Here is a 16,753-nt window from a genome sequence, read left to right on the forward strand (position 1 = left end):
TTGAAAAATAACTTTTTCCCTTTTATATATTTGCTGAAAAGTGAAGTATTTTGGGAATATTGAGTAGGTTAACATTAGGTTTTTCTTCAGTCATACAATAGCCTTGCATTGCATTATGCTATCTTAATGCATTAGGTATAGTTAGAGGTATATGTCTGTTATTATGTGTTATAATTAAACTTAGTCTTTTTCTAAAATTTATTAAATTACAGTGAAAACATTTCCAAGGGAACTTGGGAAATCTTAACTGGAATAAGCAATGTTAATCTATGGAACTAGCAGCTCACCCACTCTTACTGATGTAGTTAAGTTCTAAAGGCCAGTTCATTATATGAAAATCAGCAGTATGTAAAAGGTGACTACATCATTACATGATTGCCAGATTACATTACTGCAAAACTGCCAAACGGTGAGAATCATGGGCCAGCCAAATTAACACATAACTGCCACAGGAACCATTGTTCCTGCCTCACATCTCAGCATGTGTTAATATGAAAAGTAGTTGATTAGTATTTTTTTTACTATTGTCATAAATGTAAAATGTCAAATATGAGATAGTCAATAAGCCAGGAGTATATGCTGTTGTTTTTAAGAGATATATAATGATCAATATGGGTAGTAGCTGCCTATATTTTACTTAGTGCGGATTTAGATTGCAATACTATATACAAAACCCATTATCTTTATGTCAGCGTTCATTCAGAGTGACTTTATCAAACATAGTATAACTGCCCCATAGACTTTTCAAAGCTTTAATCTTTATAGAAACAGCTGCCACATCTTTCTCCATTGGAGTGACTGGTGGATTCAATGTACCAACCTTTTGGTTAGCAGCCAAACTCTTAACAGCTACACCACTCAAGCTCCTTAATATCGGGTATACCTTACTTCATTTCTAAAAAGTGTTGAGGCACCTAAATAAATGTTTACCTAAGTATATTTGTCCAGTAATGTGTACTTTTCTTTCTTAAGGTATTTGAGTTTGGAAATAACTTTTAACAGTCAGTGGTAACTCTAATATGAAAATGTTTTCTTATTTCAAACAGCTAGTTAAAGGCCTTCAGCAAGAGCTGAATCGATTATATTCCCTTTTCTGTTCTCGGAATCCAGACTTTGAAGAAAAAGGGGGTAAAGTTTCAATAGTGTCACATTCCTTGGGCTGTGTAATCACTTACGACATAATGACTGGCTGGAATCCAGTTCGACTCTATGAACAGTTGCTGCAGAAGGAAGAAGAGTTGCCTGATGAACACTGGATGAGCTATGAGAAACGACATCTTCTTGATGAACTCTATATAACAAAACGACGGTAAGAAGTCTTGTTGTTGTTGTTGTTGTTATGTGCCGTCAAGTCGTTTGCAACTCATAGCGACCCTATGTACAGCCCTAAACAGCCCTAAACCCTGCTCTATCCTGTGCCAATCGCATTGCCTCTGTCACACCCAGTTGGCCCAGTGGTGAGAATCTTTGTCTTCTTGACATTGAGCCTCAGTCCATACTAAAGGCTACAGTCTTTGACCCTCTGCAGCAAGTGCATGAGGTCCTCCTCAAGCTGCTTTGAAGGAAATAGCAAAAAATAAGGCCCCAGGAATAGATGGTATACCAGTTGACATATTTCAGCTAACAGATGTTGCCCTGGATATGCTCACCAAGTTGTGCCAGGAAATCTGGAGAACAACCACTTGGCCAACTGACTGGAAGGGAGGACTGGAAGAAGTCTTACTTTCTTAAAATAATGAAAATGTCTCAAGATTCTGAGGGAGATGCTTATGATTTTCATTATTAAAAATAAAACCTACAGTTCAGGAGATTTGTTGTAATTTATTGCTGTCAGATTGATTCTAACAGCACTACTCTGTTTACAGCAAAATCCTCCCCAATATCAGCACTGTGTGTCAGTCACTTGATTGAGGGTGTTGGCCTTTTTCATTTACCTACTTTTCCCAAGACCTTTTCTAAGGACTGGCCTTACCTGACAACATGCCCAAAGTATATGAGACAAACTCTCAACCATCCTTGCCTCTAAGCAGCTCATTGGCTGCACCTCTTCTAAGATACATGTTTGTTCATTTAGAAGTTCATGGTTTGTATAGTCAGTATATTAAGTTGCCTTAATTCAAAGCCATCAATGATTCTTAAGTCTTCCTTATTCATTGTCTACTCTCACATGCGTATGAAGTAATTGAAAATACCATGGCATGGATCAGGCACCCCTTAATCTTTCAACTCACATCCTTACTCTTTAAGACTTTAAAGAAATCCTTGACAGCAATTTGTCCCTTATAATATGTCATTTGATAATATCAGGTCCAGTTAATTAAGTAGATATTTGTTAGTTTTCATGCTAATTGTGAGGGTTTTATATGACATAAAATTTTTTTTATCCTTGTCATTTTACTCATCTTAGGGGTGGATTTTGACCTTTCTTATTATTCTAAAAATCATTTTGAAACTCCTTTTATTCTTGGCAAATGTATTTGGTAGATTTTTTAATTTACTGATATCTTTAGGAATTTGCTGATATTTTTGCAATTCTGTGCTACATTCCTATCTTCTTGCTTAGTTATGTGCCCAGTTTTCTTTGTCTTGCCAGTGGCACAGCTTTATTTGATTATCTCAAATAAAGCAGTGAAAAATCACGTTTATAGTTTTGGCATTATATGAAAACAGCCAGCTTACTAATTTTTTTTACTTTCAAGTAGCTTAGCTTTGTTTTTGTCTTAAAGACATTGTCTAAGGATGTCATTTAAAGTCTTGTTAATAAGTTCCAACCTATGTTAGAGAAATAGATTTTATAGTACCAAAGTACAGGTAGTTTTGAAAGAAAATGTCATGTTTGGCAAGTCTCAGCAGCATGTTAGCTGTATAAAATCAGTAAATCTTTTTCTGAAAAAATAGACCTGGGAAATGAAAAAAAATTTTTTTAAGCTTGAGTCTCTTATTTAATGTAAATAAATAACAGTAATGGGAGGAAAAATAGAAACAGGCCATCAGTTCAGCAGAGAAGATTAATTCATTGTGATTCATCCATATGACAAACGGTTACCAAGCTAGAAGTCACAGAGTAGTGCACTAGTATCCCTTTGGTGCCATTTAAAAAAAAAGATTTGTATTTGGTTGTAAAGCTAAGGTATAGAAATACTTATAATTCCTATGTACTTCCTGGCTATAGCAGTTACATTTATTAAATTCAAGCAGTGAAGATTATTAATCTAAGAGACAGACTAGTAAATCTTTATTTTCTTTATACTATAGTGAACTAATATTAATGAAACTCTGTGTGTATATAATCTCACACTTCTTCCTAGGCTAAGAGAAATAGAAGAACGACTTCATGGATTGAAGGCATCATCTATAACACAAACCCCTGCCTTAAAATTTAAGGTAAGGAGAAAGTCATGAGGTCTTTATCTATTTTGGTACATCTTTCAAACATTATTTAAAATAAATAAGAATTCAAATTAAAGCTGAATTATTCTTTCAAGTTACTACTTATTAAACATATGCTATGTTCTGGACACCACCAGTTTCTCAGTTCTGCTATGAAAAGAATGCTTTCCAACCTAGGGTATAAAACTGATACATGCATAGGTGAGGGAAGTTTTCATTTTGTCTGGAGAGGTAACAAAGGAATGATATTTGATCTCTGTAAACTCAATACTGTTAAAAGAAGATAAGTAGAAATTAGATATATTTTTCAAAAGTGTTGCATAAAAAAAGCCATATATATATATATATATAGGTATATATATGAATAAAATTTTATAGGACCTTCTTGAAAAACCAAATATACTAGTTGCTGTTTTCATTAAGTATTGTCAAGTTCGGACTGACCCATAGCTGATCTCCTAACAGATTTTTAGAGACAGTTTAATCGCATCGCAGGTAATTGCCCATCTTTCTCCCATGGAGCAGCTGTTTGGGACATGTTGCTAAAAAAGGCTATTCCTTGGAAAGGGGCATGATACTTGGAAAAGTTGGGGATCATCACAAGAGAAGAAGACTCTCAATGAGATCGATTGACACAGTGACTGCAGCAATGGGCTCGAGTATGTCAGAGATGATGAGGATGATACAAAACAGACAGATCTTGTGTTCATAGGGTTCCTCTGAGTGCTACTCAACTCTATGGCTCCTAATAATAGCAAAAGCATTCTTGAACATTCTCTGAATTAGAATAATTTTCTTAGGAATTTATTTATCAAACAACAGTCCTATCATCATAAGGAAAAGAACTAAATTTGTTTACTCCATGGATTTATAGAGTTAACAGTTTAGTAAACAGTGGTGTCCCTGACCAATGCATAAAGCATTTTGCAAGCTTGGGGGCAGGGAAGAGAGAGAATTTTTACATGTTCATGTGTATCAAACAAAGTATTTACATAGCTTTCTCTTCTGTCTCAATCATTTTTTATCTTATATTTTAATTTTTTAACATCAGTTAGTTTTCTTTAGTCATCAGGCATGTTGATGTCCTATTCTCTCCCTCCAAAATAAAATAATATTTTTCCTCGGGCTATCTTTACCATAAAGATGGAATCTCAAAATGGAGGGGAAAAAACAACAAAGCAATGTATTTATTCCTTTTGAAATAAAGGAAAAATCACTCTAGTGAGTCTAGCAAGCATCTGAAACACTGACACCACTGAATACTGGTGGAACAACAGTTGTTTTCCATTGAGTCACCTGTGACTTATAACGACCCTCTGTACAACAGCTCTGATGCCTGTCCTGAGCCAGTCTCACTGACTGTGACACACCTACCCCCACTACCCCAGTTATAGTGTCAATCCATCTTACTCTCCTGTGCTGTCCCTCTACCCTTTCAAGCATGATGTCCTTCAAGGACTGGTCCCTCCTGGCCACATGCCCAATGTATGTGAGACAAAGCTTCAAAATCCTAGCTTCCAAGGAGAAACTTGATTTCACCCTCTCCAAGACAGACCTATTTGTTTTCTTAGCAGTCCATGCAAACTAATGCAGCCATCTGGGGGGACATTCAGACAGTTATTTAAAAGGCTACATAAACACAGATTTACCATGCAATCTTAGCAATCATGCTTCTTGGTATTTACTTAAATAAGTTGAGAACAAATGTCCAAAAAAAGAAAAACCTCAACAATTTTTATAGCAGTTCTAGTTCCAACTTTTAAAAACTAGAAGCATTTTTTAATAGCAAATTAATAAATTGTTGTATATACATTTCAAAGGAGTATTATCCAACTATAAAAGTAGTGGGCTTTTATGATCTAATCAATCAGGCCAACTATTGGGTCATCCTCTGGTGCATTTTCAGAGGCAGTAAATTACATAGGATATTACTCACCTTTCTACCACAAATCAGCTGGTGAACTCAAACCACCTACTTTTGGTTTAGCAGTGTCACCCCTTTACCACCAAACCAGCAGAACTCTCTTCAAAAATACATGGTTGGTGGTGTTGTTATGTATCGTCGAGTTGCCTGCGACTCATAGCGACCTTATATACAACAGCCCTAAACTCCGCTCTGTCCTGTGCCAATCGCACCGTCTCTGACACTCCCATCCCGATTATCCCAGTCATTGAATCAATCCACCTCATAGAGGGCCTTCCCTTCCTGCGCTGTCCCTCCACCCTCCCAAGCATGATGTCCTTCTCCAAGGACCGGTCTCTCCTCACAACATGTCCAAAGTATGTTAGAGCCTCAGAATCCTTGCCTCCAAGGAGCCACCCAGTTTAACCCTTTCCAGGATGAATCTGTTTGTTTTCCTAGCAATCCATGGTACCCTCAATACTCTTCTCCAGCACCACGGCTCAAAGGCATCAATTCCTCTTCTATCCTCCCTAGTCATTGTCCAACTCCCTGGTGCATAACAAATGATTGCAAAGACCATGGCCTGTATCAGGTGCACCTTAGTCTCCAAAGAGACACCATTGCTCTTCAGTACTTTGGAGAGGTCCCTAACAGCAGACTTTCCCATGGCAATATGTCTCTTAATTTCCTGACTCTTGGTGCCAAGAGTGTTGACTGTGGAGCCAAGCAAACTAAAGCTGTGTACAATCTCAATCTCTTCACCATCCATCCTGATGCTGCCAATTGGTCCAGTGGTGAGAATCTTAGTCTTCTTTACATTGAGCCTCAATCCATTTTGGAGGCTGCAGTCCTTGATCCTCTGCAGCAGGTGCTTCAGGTCCTCCTCAGTTTCAGCAAGCAGGGTTGTGTCATCTGCATAACGCAGATTGTTGATAAGTCTTCCACCAATACTGATGCCACATTTCTCCTCATACAGCCCAGCCTCCCAGGTATGGAGATAGGATGCATCCCTGGCGTACACCCTTCCCAATTTTGAACCATACAGTGTTCCCTTGCTCTGTTCTGATGACTGCCTCCTGGTCCAAGTATAGGTTTCGCATTAGAACAATGAAGTGTTCTGGGATTCCCATTCTTCTCAGAGTCAGCCACAGTTTTGTAACAAAATACATGGAGAAGCCTAAAATTCATATGGCTTGGAAGCAGCAGTGACATCCACAACAGCTTACCTCTGGAAACCCTATGAACCTGGAGAAAGGACAAAAGTTATATAGGAAGTGTCCAGCACTTTCTTTCATAGGGTCGCTATGAGTCACCTGCAACTCGATGGCACGTAACAAGACAAGAGGAAACAGCTACATACTGCATGATTTCAATTATATGACATTATGGAAACATCAAAAGATGAGTGGTTACTAGGGATTTAGGGACAGTGGGTAGAGGTTTAATAGGCAGAGGACAGGACAATTTTAGGACATTGAAACTATGTGATTCTGTAATGGTCGACACAATACATGCATTCACTAAAACTCTTAGGGCTGTGTTAACCCTAATGTTATATAATCTTTGTTTCCATATTCATTAATTATATTTCTTTTCTGTAAACTGAGCTACATTCTTCTTTGCCTCTGCTTTAGTTTTATTTCATGTGTTTGAAATGCTCTCCTTTCAGCCTCAGTGGCCTACCCCAACTCTGAACATTCTTTTTTTTTTAATGAAAGTTTACAGACTTAGGGTTTCCAGTCATTCATTGTTACACTTTTCTCCCTACCCACCCCCTCCCCCCAATTCACTCTTCTCATTGTAAAGACGGAAAAACTCTTTCATTGTTATGCAAATCCCTCCCCCTAAGTCCACTCCACTATGCAGCCTTCACTCTGGACTTCTGTAATGACAAGAATACCCATTCATATATCCCTTTTAAACAATTATCTCCTTTATCAGTTTCAATGCAATATGCATCATTCCTCCCCTCCTTTTCTGTCTTCCCTCAACTCTGATGTCAGTCCTGTTTTAAAACAGTGGCCCTATGCAATATTTATCCTTTTGTGAGTGAGATATTTCACTCAGCATAATGTCCTCCACAGTCATCCATTTTGCATAGTATTTAATGAGTTCCTTGTTTTTCAGTGCTGCAAAGTATTCCATTGTGTGAATATACCAGAGCTTCTCGATCCATTCGTTTTTTGATGGGCAAGCATTCTTTTCATCTCCTACCAGTGCAGATACTACCTCCCCTGTAAAGCCTGCAGACTTGGGATTATTACTTTCTTTTTCTTTTCTTGCAGTTTCTATTATGTACTTAATTTATTCTGCTCCTCCCACTAGAATGGATTCTGTCTTTATGTTCTTCAGAATAGCACTTACCTATTACTTTACGCAAAATGGTAGCTTAATAGGCCTTTGATTCGTGTATAGGAAAGAGGACATACTCAGTGACATGATCTCTTCTCAGTCTAATATTAGATTTAAAGATAAGGAATTTGCTCCTGAAAATTGTTCCAGAATGTTTAACAGTTAATGTAATTAGCAGATAATTTAGGTGTATAGTCTGGACAAAGATACTATTTGGATATAGTTTTATTCTTTTATCATATATTGTACAGTGCCCAAGATCTTTGAAAATGAGATTTAACCCTTGTTATAATTTAGGATGATATTACCATTTTAGGTTGAGAATTTCTTCTGTATGGGATCTCCACTAGCAGTTTTTTTGGCACTACGTGGCATCCGTCCAGGAAATACTGGAAGTCAAGACCATATTTTACCGAGAGAGATTTGTAACCGGTTACTAAATATTTTTCATCCAACAGACCCAGTGGTGAGTTGCAAGTAGAGACATTTTTCTCATGATATTAAAATTGTACCTAAAAGAATCATTTTTAAAAACCTTGAAAATGACAATTGAATTAATGAGAAAAATTTCAGCAGATTTTTTTTGTAAAAGTTTATATTCCTAAAATATTTTAAGTTTTGGTTAATTTAGAGTTCATAAAATAAAAATTGGGGGGGAGGGGGGAGGGTTTTGTGTGGGGAGAAGGGTGCAACAATGAATGAATGGAATCCCAAAATCTCTGTAGATGTTCACTGAAATGAAAAATAAACAACCTAAATTAAAAAAAAAAAAAGACTAAGGAAAAAAAAATAAAAATTAACTAAAGATACTCTGTTTATGTCTCACTTTCATTGGAAGAGTATCTCTAAAGTAAAAGTATTATCCCTAGACAATTAATACAAGACCCCGGAACCTACTGTATGTTCAAGCTTTAGCCAGTTGTAATACCAGTAATCTAGCAACAATAACTTTTTTAATTCCAACTTTAAATAGCTTTCTGTAAAGTATCCTGTAGTATTTAAATGTGTTTAACTCTCTCCAAAATGAAAATATGTTAAAATAAAGAAAACCTGAAACTCATTGCTTTCAAGTTAGAACTGATGCATAGCTGACCGTCCAGTGGGTTTCGGAAGCTGTAAATCACACTAGAGGAGATTGCACATCTTTCTCTCATGGAGCTTAAGGTAGATTCTAACTGCTAGAGAGGCACCATCTTTGGGTAGCAGGGCAGCTTCCTATAGACTATACCACCAGAGCTCCCTAAATATCCCCATGGTTTTGTTAGGTTCCATTAAGTCATAGCAATCCTATAAACAACAGATCTAACAATGCCCTTTCATGTACCATCTTTCCCATCTATGCTCGAGCTTATTGTCACAGTCACTTATGTCAGTCCATTTTGTTGAGACCTTCTTCTCTTTCTCTGAATTTCCACAGTCTTCTTCTAGTGCTGGCCCTTCCTAACAACATGCCCAAAGTATATGAGACAAAGTTTATGAAATATGGGAACTGTTTACTTTGGCATGATGTAATATTTTTTAACTTGGGATATTTATATTTTTTATTAAATTGGTGCAACAAATAATTTTATATGTTTTTTATTATTATTTTAATGAAAATTTACAGACTTTGGATTTCCATTCATTCATTCTTGCACTTTTCTCCCTGCCCACCCCTCCCCCACCCAGTACACTCTTCTTTTTGAAAAGTAAAGGAAAACCTCTCTCACTGTTTTACAGTCCCTCCCCACAGCTATGCAGCATGCTATGCAGCCGTCATTCTGGACTCCTGTTGTGACAAAAATACCTAATCACATATCCCTTTTAAACAGTTTTCTCCCTCATCTGTTTCAATGCAGTATACATTATTTATCCTTTCTTATTCAGTCTCCCCCCAACCCCAATGTCAGTCATGTTTTAAACAGTGGCACTATGCAGTATTTGTCCTTTTGTGACTGAGATACTTCACTCAGCATAATGTCCTCCAGGGTCACCCATTTTGAATAATATTGCATGAGTTCCTTGTTTTTCAATGCAGCATAGTATTCCATTGTGTGAATATACCACAGCTTCTCTATCCATTTGTTTGTTGATGGGCACTTAGGTTGCATATATCTGCTTGGGTGGCAGTTATAGTCTCTTTGGGGTATATTCCCAGTAGTAAAATTGCTGGGTCAAATGGTATTTCTATTTGCAACTTTCTGAGAAAGCGCCACACTGCTTTTCACAGAGGTTGCATCATTTTACACTCCTACCAACAGTGAATAAGGGTTCCAGTTTCTCCACAATCTCACCAGCATTTGTTTGCTACTTTGTTAAATTTTGCTATTCTTATTGGGGTAATATGATATCTCATAGTTGTTTTACAAATAATTTTTTAAGCTGGACATTCTAAACCGTTTAATAGCAAGTAAAATTTTTAAACCAAGAAAATGGTTTCTTAAAATCTTTTTTTTTTTGCAGTAAGTTTGGATGTAAGTAAGTAAATCAGCAACATTATTTATTCTGCGCAAAGTGATTTCCTGTAATTGTGTAAAGACTTGAGAAATTGATGGCTAGTACCAAGTAATTAGAACATTCACTAAACACTAGAATTTTAGATATTTCTCATTTATTTCAAGGGAAAAAATTGCCATCTTTAACTAATAGCTTTAACAACTGTGAAGCTCAGATTCATAAACAGACCATATGGTCTTGATCACTTTGGGGAGTTTTTCTTTCTGTGTGAATGCAGATGACAATATTTTACCTCCTATAGCTGTGTAAGCAGCCCAGCTCAGCACCTCCATTAACATCTATTCTAGCATCCTTTAACTTGAAAGTAAGCTGCAAGCTTTTCCCTGCCTTTTTTATGTCTTAAACTTTGCTTTATTATGAAAGAGGTTCCAAAATCATCTTTTTCCTCGAAATTCTTTTTTGTCTATTTCATAGTAACTTTAAAAATACTTTTAGAACTGTGCCATTGTTAGGTGTCATCAAGTTGGTTCTGACTCATAGTGACTCACTACAGCACAGTGAAATGCTAGCCAGTGCTGCACCGTCCTCACGGTCAGCTAAGTCATTGTCACAGTCACTGCTTCAGTCCAGCTCCTTGAGAGTCTTCCCTTTTTTCATTCTGATCCTTATGAAGTGTGATACCCTTCTGCAAGAACTGGCTTCTAATGAAATGTGCTTAGTTTATGAGATGAAGTTTTACTATCCTTGCTTCTAAGGAGCATTCTGTCCTTGCTAGACTATATTATAGACACGGTAAATAGGTTTTATACACTTTATTTATTCATTCCAACATTTCTAAGATATAGGAGTGTCTTACATCCTTTCTACAAATCATAGCAATGGGACTCTGAAACCTTGTAACCAGATAAACATCATAGTTAATGAGCAATAGAACTAGAAAATTAACATTATCAATTCCAATGCTTTTGCTTGTACATCATCCCTACTTCATATTAGGCAAATTGTCTTGTATCACACTCATCCCTGGGTAGTGAAAATAGGATGTAATTGACTGCCAGCCTAAAAGCTGGCATTCGAATATACCAGCTGTTCTGATGGAGGAAGATGCAGCAACAGTTTGCATAAAGACAACAGTCCTGGTAGGGTTTTTTTGTTGTTGTTTTAATTTTTTTTTTTACATTTTATTAATTTTAATGAATGTTTACAGAGATTTTGGATTTCATTGTTGCATTTTTCTCCCTGCCCACCGCTCCCCCCCATATTTTATTATTTTGTGTGTTTGTACCATCAAATCAGATCTGACTGGTACAGGAGGAAATTGTCCCTCCTCTCCAGCAGAGCATCTGGTGGATTTGAACCACATACCTTTGGGATTGCAGTGCAGCTTCTTGCCACTAGGCCACCAGAGCTCCCTAGTCCTGGTAGTTCTACACAATCTTTTAGAGTCACTGTGTCAAAATCAGTTTTACAGCATTGGGGTTTTTCTGGGGGGAGGAGGGAAGGTGTTTGGTTTTATTACCATCCTAGAAGGAAGACCTGGTAGTATAATGGTTAAAGCACTCAACTGTTAACTGAAAGGTGGAGATTGAAATCCACCTGCCCCTTCATGAAAGAAAAGACTGGCAGTCTGCTTCTGTGTGGGTAACGCTACTCTGTCATGTAAGGTTTCTGTAAATCAGAATTGACAGCATGCAACAACATTATCCTCTATTTCTTTTTTGTTTGTTTTATATCATCATAAAGACTTTATAATTGGGTTAACTAAATACTGCTAAACACTAAATAAATAGGAATATATGTTTGATATATATATTTCATCAATTCTTCCTCTAAGGTCTATTTAGTATACAATAGTAAATTTAGTTTACTAAAACCCAGGCATTGTGCTTAATGTTGTCTTTCTTTGAAATTGTTTTGAATCAAGGCTTATAGATTAGAACCATTAATACTGAAGCACTACAGCAACATTTCACCTGTCCAGATCCACTGGTACAACACTTCAAACCCTCTACCTTATGAGCACATGAAGCCAAGCTTTCTCAACCCAGCAAAAGAACCTACCTCAGTTTCAGAGAATGAAGGCATTTCAACCATACCAAGCCCAGTGACCTCACCAGTCTTGTCACGCCGACACTATGGGGAATCTATAACGAATATAGGCAAAGCAAGCATATTAGGTAACTTCTCTTGACTGTTCCTTATCTGTGGTTAGAGGCACTTTTTGTATGGTATAATGGTTAATGTTTGAGAATTAGAATAAGCTGCCTTCTTTGAGGTCTGAAAGCCTTAAAGTTCTCTACTTAGATCAGATGCTGTAGTTTCAGCTGGATAAACAAGAAAAAACATTGGTCTGAGAGTCGTTCTTCATGTTAATTGTGGCTGTGCTGCTTACTTAGATCTTGAACAAATGATCTGTCTTTAATGATCTTTTCCCCCATCTGTGAAATCAGAGAGTAGTTAAATTCTAAGAGTTTCCAGTACTCCCCTGTGCATCTCCATTACCAAGTGAGTTGTTCTAAAAATTTCAAACCGTATACCTCAAAAGATATTTAACTTCTCTTTCTTTGAATGAACCTAAGTGTCCTAACTCTGAAGTGCACTTGATTTGCCAGCCACGTACATGATCTAACATGCCTTAATACAAAGTGCCACAAGATGGCACTATAATAGGCTTTATCCGCTGGACTTTTTGGCTATTGCACTTCATAATACTCACAGGTATTGATGGCTTTTTATAACATCCACTTTACTTCAGTCATAAACCCACCAATAGTAAATATATACGCAAGACAATAGCAGGGTTCTTTTTTTAAAAGTTTTCATCTTGCCAAATAGTTTATTAAATAATGATCGTTTGAGTAAATTAGAATCCTTATCCCTTTGTTTACAAACTGTATACCTAGAGCTTTCACAGAATTTTGTTTGGCATCATTTTTATTTAGAAACTTGTAGTTTTCTTAAGGCTTATGTTCCTACCCTGGAAATACTTGATTAGAGCTTGGTCTTTTTGCCAGTTGCCTATAATTATGGGTGGTGCTTTTGTAGCTTGGTATGTGGTATAATTCAACAGAATGACTCTCCTGTTTTGTTAAATGCAGGGGCTGCTAGCATTGGAAAGGGACTTGGAGGAATGTTGTTCTCAAGATTTGGACGTTCGTCTACACAGTCTTCTGAGACATCAAAAGACTCCTTAGAAGAGGAGAAGAAGCCAGTTGCCTCACCTCCTACAACTACTGTGGCAACACAGACCCTTCCACATAGCAGCTCTGGCTTTCTTGATTCTGCATGTTAGTTCATAATGTTCTTTCCTTAAGTTTATATGATGCCATCATAAAATTTGAGGAGGGCAGGGAGGGTTAAAGTCTTAATATTAGCCTTCAATTCCAACATCTAATGCAAGCATTTAAAAAAGCTTTTCTTTAAAGATAAATCTGCTTACAGTTTTAAGAATAATTTCCCGGTAAATTTAATTTTATTTTATGCATTGATGAATTAATAGTTAAGAACTTTAATAAACAGGACTTTGTGGCACAGGAATTCAAGAACATCTCTTTTGGATAAGCACCCATCTGATTTTTAGAAAATGTTTGGGTTTTGTGGGTTTTTTCTTAAATACAATCTCTCAATCTTAAGAATAGTAACAGTTGTTTCAAATCTATGCTCTATCTAGTCCTTAGACTTTAAAAAACTTTTTGGCTCTTCCAAAGCCATCTTACTTCTAATCCCACAGTCTCCTTTATCCAGCCTAACTATAAGACCTCTAAAAGCTTAAACATCTTTCTTGAATGTACGCTGTGTATGACTTTCAATCCTGTCCCACCTACCTAATATTAATCAAGAAATGTTCAGTCAATGAATGAGTAGGTCTTGAGGTTTTTATGTTTAGTTTGAACTTAACATTAGATTGGACCATTTTTCAATAGATTTTCACAGTTTAAAATCTAGAACTAGAAATATATATGTTGTTGTTAAGTGCCATTGAGTTGAGCACAACTCATCGCAACCCTATGAACAAAAGACCTGAATTCTGCTCTATAACTACTGTCGTTTCTCTATGTTCATAGTTTCCAGAGGCATGTTGTTTAGGAAGTGGATGCCACTCCTTCCAAGCCTGTCTCGTACAAATATGTGTATTTATGACCTTACTATAAATGTGTTTATATAAGGATTTAAACCTGAGCAGTATTATTAGTTGTAAAGAAACATAGGTTTTGAGGCACGCTACTAACTCTCTGTAACTATAGCAAGAAGGAAACTTTGCTTTCTTTAAGACTTTGAGAATAAATTTCAGATACATCTATCTTTGCTTTCCTGCTGTAGATTACTCTCAATTTGGAAATGAACAATATCTATTGCCTTCTACAACCTATTTTTAAGAGGTACATTAGAATAAGTCCTGCAGGCTAGATCTTTTCTACACAAACAACTTCACTCCAGCATGAATTAACAAAAAGATTGAACATTTCCGTTTTAGCCAGCAGTATTTTAAACTTTTCTTTCTATATTAGACGCTAAGCACTTTCTTATTGTAAATCTAAATGTTAATTGGGTCGTCTAAAAACTTTCTCTTGGGACTTTGATACTATGGCTTTGTTTCTTTTTAAAAAAAATCACTTTTTAGTTTTCACCTAAGAGTCCCTATATTACTGTTGGCTTAACGTCTTATTTTTACCTAATGTCAGAAATATGATTGTGAAATTTTGTTTTGTCATTTGCATACATTTAAAAAATCCTGTAAACTTCTGGGAGAATTTAATTTCAAAGAATTTTGTATGATAACAGATGAAAGTTAAAATTTCTCTTAATGATTTCAGTTCACAGAAGTGATACTAGTAAATATTAGTGAGCAAAAACAGTTGGCTAAGGCTTGAACCCCAGAGAAAGGATAATGTAGACATGAAATCAGCAGAATATAAGGGGCAAAAACAGCTAAGCATTGACTGTTTAAATTAGAAATTTCAAAGTGATAGAGAAACTCCCAATTTCTTCTTTGATTACAGTAATCTGTAGTGGTACTTAACTGTATTACATCACTGTATTATAATGTTATTGGTGTTGAGTGCCGTCGAGTCACAGGCGACTCATAGCGACCTTATGAAGGAGAGTCCTCAACACTTGGGTGTCTTTCCTCCTCTCTCCAGGTTCATAGGGTTTCCGGAGACAAGCTATTATGGAAGTGGATGCCACTCCTCCTTCCAAGCTTGTTATAATAGCTTAACAAAATAGATTTTCTGTCCATATATATCATTTCCTCTTCCTGATGGTAAAGTTCTTATCAACCATTGATTCAACTAAAAATGAGCTAATCATGTTTCCTGGTTGGATATATCCATCTTCTACTACTAAAATTCTGTCTTTTAAATCAAAGACTTGTATTACTTATTCTTTTACTTTAATATTCTACTGTTCTGCAAATCTGATTAAAGCAAATACTGATCTTGTAATTGCTGTTTTGACTGGCAAATCATGAAGCCTTTCTTTTACATCTTCTTTCTAGAATTTGGTCATTGTGATTAAGTAATTCTGGCTTCCTTTCTGATCTTTCTTCCTTCCTTGTATTCACGCTGATTGCTTCAGTTCTTCAATTTCTATGACTTTGATTCTCTCTTATTTGAGGGTAAGATAGACACAGACTGAATTCATGAGCAATCAAGGTTTCTATCTTTGAAGAGTAAGTGTTGTCAATTGAGACCTACTTTTTGTCTGTTGTTAAGTTGGAGTGTTCTTCATTTCATTGAGAAGTTCAGTAATTTTCTATTCTACTATTTCATTTGTTTTGTGTGCCCTCCTGTACTTTTGATATATTTATGAGAAGAAAAGATTATTCCTTTTAGTGTTTCTTTGCCTCTAGGTTAGAGCCTAAAGGATTATTAATTTGGGGATTGTCTGGATGTTTACAGATTTATGGTGTTATATTTCAGAGTCAATTAGAGCTCTTAAAAACTGAAGTATGTACATTTTTATATATGTTAGGTTTAATCCTCTTACTGGGAGTGTTTCTCTAACTTTTGGCCACTGCATCACTGGAGGCCATTTCTAACCATCAACCAATCCTTTACAGCATCTTATTTTTTTTTTCACAGATTTCAAACTTCAGGAATCGTTCTTTAGTCTCCCACAACTACTTTTCCCGGAAAATGTAATGCAGAATAAAGATAATACCCTCGGTATGGTATATGTCAGGAACAGCAGAGTACTGTGAAAATTATCTACATAGAGTTGTTCGTTGTTCTGCTCATTGAAAAATTGGATCGATACTTCTATGTAATCAGTTTGGATGTTACTATTACAGACTATTTTATATGTATTTTCTTCCTTTATATTCTAATCTTTAGTGATACTGATCCTGAAATCTCACTATTGACCAGCTAGTTAATATGCAAAATTTTTTTGTATACCTGTACACTCCTACAAAGAAGGAACTTTTAGAGAAGAGAAAAACACTAGGCTACTTTTTTCTATTTTCTTGAAGCCTCCAAGGAGGTTTGCTATACTTTTCACATAACACACTTAGATATAAAAGGGTTTAATAATGTTGTTATGTGGCGTCGAGTCGCTTGCAACTCATAGCGACCCTATGTACAACAGCCCTAAACCCTGCTCTATCCTGTGCCAATCTCACTGCCTCTGACTCATCCATCCCGATTACCCCAGTCACTGAATCAATCCACC

At 36.3% G+C, this 16,753-nt stretch overlaps 1 protein-coding gene across 3 annotated transcripts in view; it reads left to right on the plus strand.

Moving 5' to 3' along the window:
- The window catches only part of DDHD1 (DDHD domain containing 1), a 98,101-nt gene that overhangs the window by 75,038 nt on the left and 6,310 nt on the right, over positions 1 to 16,753 (plus strand). For 2 of the 3 annotated variants that reach the window (XM_006894354.1, XM_006894355.1), the window contains 5 exons: positions 1,047 to 1,309; positions 3,309 to 3,384; positions 7,962 to 8,111; positions 12,006 to 12,258; positions 13,180 to 13,368. In XM_006894354.1, coding sequence (XP_006894416.1) covers positions 1,047 to 1,309; positions 3,309 to 3,384; positions 7,962 to 8,111; positions 12,006 to 12,258; positions 13,180 to 13,368 — 931 coding nt within the window. Of the gene's footprint in view, positions 1 to 1,046; positions 1,310 to 3,308; positions 3,385 to 7,961; positions 8,112 to 12,005; positions 12,259 to 13,179; positions 13,369 to 16,164; positions 16,249 to 16,753 lie in introns of all 3 variants that reach the window. The other variant, XM_006894353.1, reaches the window with a different exon arrangement.

The sequence above is a fragment of the Elephantulus edwardii genome, unplaced genomic scaffold (genome assembly GCF_000299155.1).
Source record: "Elephantulus edwardii isolate Elephantulus edwardi_28Jun2011 unplaced genomic scaffold, EleEdw1.0 scaffold00140, whole genome shotgun sequence".
NCBI classification, from domain to species: Eukaryota; Metazoa; Chordata; class Mammalia; order Macroscelidea; family Macroscelididae; genus Elephantulus; species Elephantulus edwardii.